Source organism: Chenopodium quinoa, unplaced genomic scaffold, assembly GCF_001683475.1.
Source record: "Chenopodium quinoa cultivar QQ74 unplaced genomic scaffold, ASM168347v1, whole genome shotgun sequence".
NCBI classification, from domain to species: Eukaryota; Viridiplantae; Streptophyta; class Magnoliopsida; order Caryophyllales; family Amaranthaceae; genus Chenopodium; species Chenopodium quinoa.
The window spans coordinates 2097898-2101739 of record NW_018742980.1 but is presented as its reverse complement, the minus strand read 5'-3'; the positions used below and the strand labels follow the sequence as shown (position 1 = coordinate 2101739).

General features: G+C 32.7%; 1 protein-coding gene across 1 annotated transcript; it reads left to right on the top strand.

The window, feature by feature from the left end:
* Window positions 1–266: 266 nt before the first annotated feature.
* Window positions 267–3305, top strand: LOC110729379. Its single transcript, XM_021909111.1, has 5 exons — window positions 267–359; window positions 434–612; window positions 730–850; window positions 1873–2188; window positions 2283–3305. Exons 2-5 carry the CDS (start codon window positions 449–451, stop codon window positions 2762–2764), a joined length of 1083 nt encoding a protein of 360 aa, XP_021764803.1. The 5' UTR covers window positions 267–359; window positions 434–448; the 3' UTR covers window positions 2765–3305.
* Window positions 3306–3842: the final 537 nt, after the last annotated feature.

Sequence of the window (3842 nt, the reverse complement as noted above, 5' to 3'; positions counted from 1 at the left end):
TTTAATTTAAAAGGAAACCTACTTATTGTTCATGTGAATTGAAAGGCTAACATGTCATCTACTGTGCAGCGTTCGCCTTATCAACTACGATGTCTACGAGAATTATTCATAACCCAAAAGGAGATAGAGCAAATGTCTTACGTGAATGGTAATATAAGCCATTATACATACTAATTCATAACAAATAATTACTCTAGCTACTTAAACTCGCATTTGTGATGCCATAATAATTTCTTATACACATATAGGGTTGTAGCACAGAAGCAGCTACTACAAGATAGACAAGCAAAAGTTTTACAGATTCGAGATACTACACAAGAACAAGCTATGAAAACGATTGAAGAACTAAAGACAATAAGGTATACAAATAAGAAATAATGTCTTTGATTACATTTAAAACAAATATTAATATCATTTCCATAAATTCATGCAGGCTGCAAATGCACTTATGGAAGAACGACACTGGATTCAAGCTATCATTCCAAATGCTACTTTGGATGATGTATTTGTTTACACAGGTTGTTCTGGCTGTGGGAAAAAATGCAGTGTACCTGAAGGAAGACAGTTCACATGCATAGTCTGTGACGACAAAAATTGTGTCTCATCTCCAAGGTTTATTAAAACCCACATTCTAACATAAATCAAAGATATAATTAAACAATACCTTCATATTTGATTTATGTTAAAACTAAATATATATATTGATCTTATCATTTTTTTATTGTACAGGGTTGCTTTCAAATTCGAAGCAGTTGATATAACAGGTTCAATAACATTAACATCGTTCAACAATCACACAGAAAAATTGTTCAGCAAAAGCGCGGCAGAAATCAAAACAATGAAAGATCTTGTATGACTCTTCTACATGATACTCAAAATGGTGATCAAATTTTATTTTTTTATGAACAACATTCTATCTTGCAGCTGACCAGTAAACATTTGCATTTTAGCATAAAATTTGATGATTGATTAAAACTGACAAATTACCTCAGAATTTCAAATAACAAAAAATCACCCAAAATATAGGCAGTCATTCACAAAGAATTAATCGTCTAAATTTTGAAATATGAAACAAATACACTTTCATTACGTACAATTACTATATAAAGAACAAAAAGCCTTTTCGATGGTCACAGCAAGGGTTTGCAGCAGTAAACAGTCACTAATTTAAGTACTGATCATCAATCAAATTAATTGAGAAGTGTATGTACTACTTGGATCAATTTCATTACTGCTGCAAATCCTAGCTGCGACCTCCGGATAGCCTTCATTCAACGACAGAGTAGAGTTGCAGATGGCATCTAATGCTCTTACAGGTTACCGTACCACATGCTAGCTATACGCACAAAAAAACAGACCAGCAGGTAAGAGTACGTATACTCCTGAATTGCTTTATGTTTTAATTTGAGTAGCTCTTATAAATACAAAAGAAGTCATTCAGAATGTAAAATATGATCAAAAACATCGACGAAGCACTACAAAAGCTAATATACATGGTATGTAAAACAAAAATGCACAAGTTATAATTCATACAATCCCTCTGTTTGTTTTTCCATCTTATTTTTTGTTTAATGTGTTCTTTAATGTACTAATAGTCAATTTCACAATTTATCATATTCTCGCTTATATGCACTTTCTTTGTAAAAATTATGATTAAAAATCACTTCTTTTACCTTCTTTACTCCTTTTTTTTAGAAAAAGAAAAACCTTCTTTATGTTGGTGTATTGCTTGAATTAGTGAGGAGAAATGAATCAATTTATTTACTTTATTTTGCAAATTCTAACTTTCATTCTGCCTTATTATGAGCTCTCAACATATGATATTCAACTAACACTTTTAATACATATGCTGATTACGATTATATTGTCTAGGGTGATGTGGTTGCTTTCCAAGAAATTGAAGAAAAGCTCAGGAAAAAAACCACTTTCTTCAAACTCGGTCCATCTAATTCCCTTGGTTCAAGCAGCGTTTTAGAATGGTCACTGAAAAATATTGAAACTGCTGAAGATGCGTCTAAAAAGGATTTAACAAAACTGACTGTTGCAGGAACTGATGAATTTGAATTCTCAGATCTCAATATGAATGTGAATTTTACAAACAAAGAAACACCAGATTCGAAAACAAAAGACAAAGGAAAAGGGAAAATTTCGGAAACAAATTTCGATAAATTCCCATTGACATCAAAAGGTAACAATTGTAACACATATTTATCATAAATAAGCCCTCTAAATTATGCACAATACATTCATGACAATTGATACATGTATATCCCTATTTACAGGCGTCGTTATAGCTGATGAAAGCCATAGAGTTGCTGACAGCAGCTTAAAAAACAAATCCCTCAAACATTCAGCTACACATACACCTGCACTTGTCAAAACTCCTAAGATTTCACCTACTGAGTGGACACAACTTTGTCGCACTCGCATAACCGGAAACAAGCAATCTCACGTGTCTCCAGCACACAGTGAAGACACACAAACTAACTTGGTTTGTGTACAAAGTGTAGGTCGAAAAAAACTCCGTCTCACACCATCAGCATCTCAGGAAAATGAAGAGCATGAATCCGCCAAGAAGGACCCACAACATGAATCCGCCATGAAGGACCCACAGCATGAATCCGCCAAGAAGGACCCAGCTAATTTAGCGCCATCTGCTGCTTCTGATAAGCCTGCTACACCAGAATTTGATGCTAACACATCTACACCAGGGAATGATCAAATGACACAGGCCTCAATTGACTCTCTTACTCAAGGTAATTAGCAAAAAAAAAGGAACAACAATGTACATACGTACCAGAAGTAGGTATTATAACTAACTTCAAAGGTGAGGTACTGTCACCCCCTCTATTACAAAATTTGGGCTTACAAAATAATATTTTGATGTATATTCCTTTAAAAGACTCTCCGTTTTTTTTGTATTACTACAGCATTGCATGAAGATACTTTTAGATGAAGGTAAAGTATCTATGAAAATAGAATTGCAATACTGTTAATTGAAAACTTTTGAAGAGTTTTCTAAGAACATATACAATAGTTAATGTTCCTAGAAAACACTATAAAAAGGTCAAATGTTGTTCCAAAAAAAAAAAGCACTGATGTAATGTTATTCAATAGTTGCTTTTGCTTCTGATGTAATGTTGTATGAAAATATTATAATATAATATAAGTAAATTATAAATAATTACTTCTTAAATTAGCTATATGATCTCCTCCATACTTTATCTCGATATGAAAATGTCTATACTCGTTATCAGGTGCTTTGGATAGATACAAAGCGGAAAGAGTGATATGATCTCCTCCATACTTTATCTGACGAAGAGACGAAGCCATTGCATACTTTATCTCGATATGAAAATGTCTATACTCGTTATCAGGTGCTTTGGATAGATACAAAGCGGAAAGGTTTGATACAACTTTAGCAAAGGCTTATTGTTATATGATCAACTTAAAAACACTTGAATATCACAAGTAATGTACATTCTACTGGGTTAAGCTACAAATAGAATCTCATATACCCGAAACCATCATATTACATTTACATGATTATCAAACCTTAAAACCGCATTCATTATTTATTTCAGTCACTTTCCAAATAAAAAGTGCACCTGATAACGAGTATTCTCGAATAATGTGATAACAATCTAATCGAATAAAGTAGTATTAACCCCTCTATGCAATCACATTTCATGATCACTCCTCTTGTTAACATTACATGATTAGCAAAGTTTTAAACCATATTCATTATTTCATCCACTTCTAGATAGATTGATCAAGGGAATCATAATTTATGAATCTCAAGAATCATAATAGTAGAACTACTATGAATTTCAAGAATCATA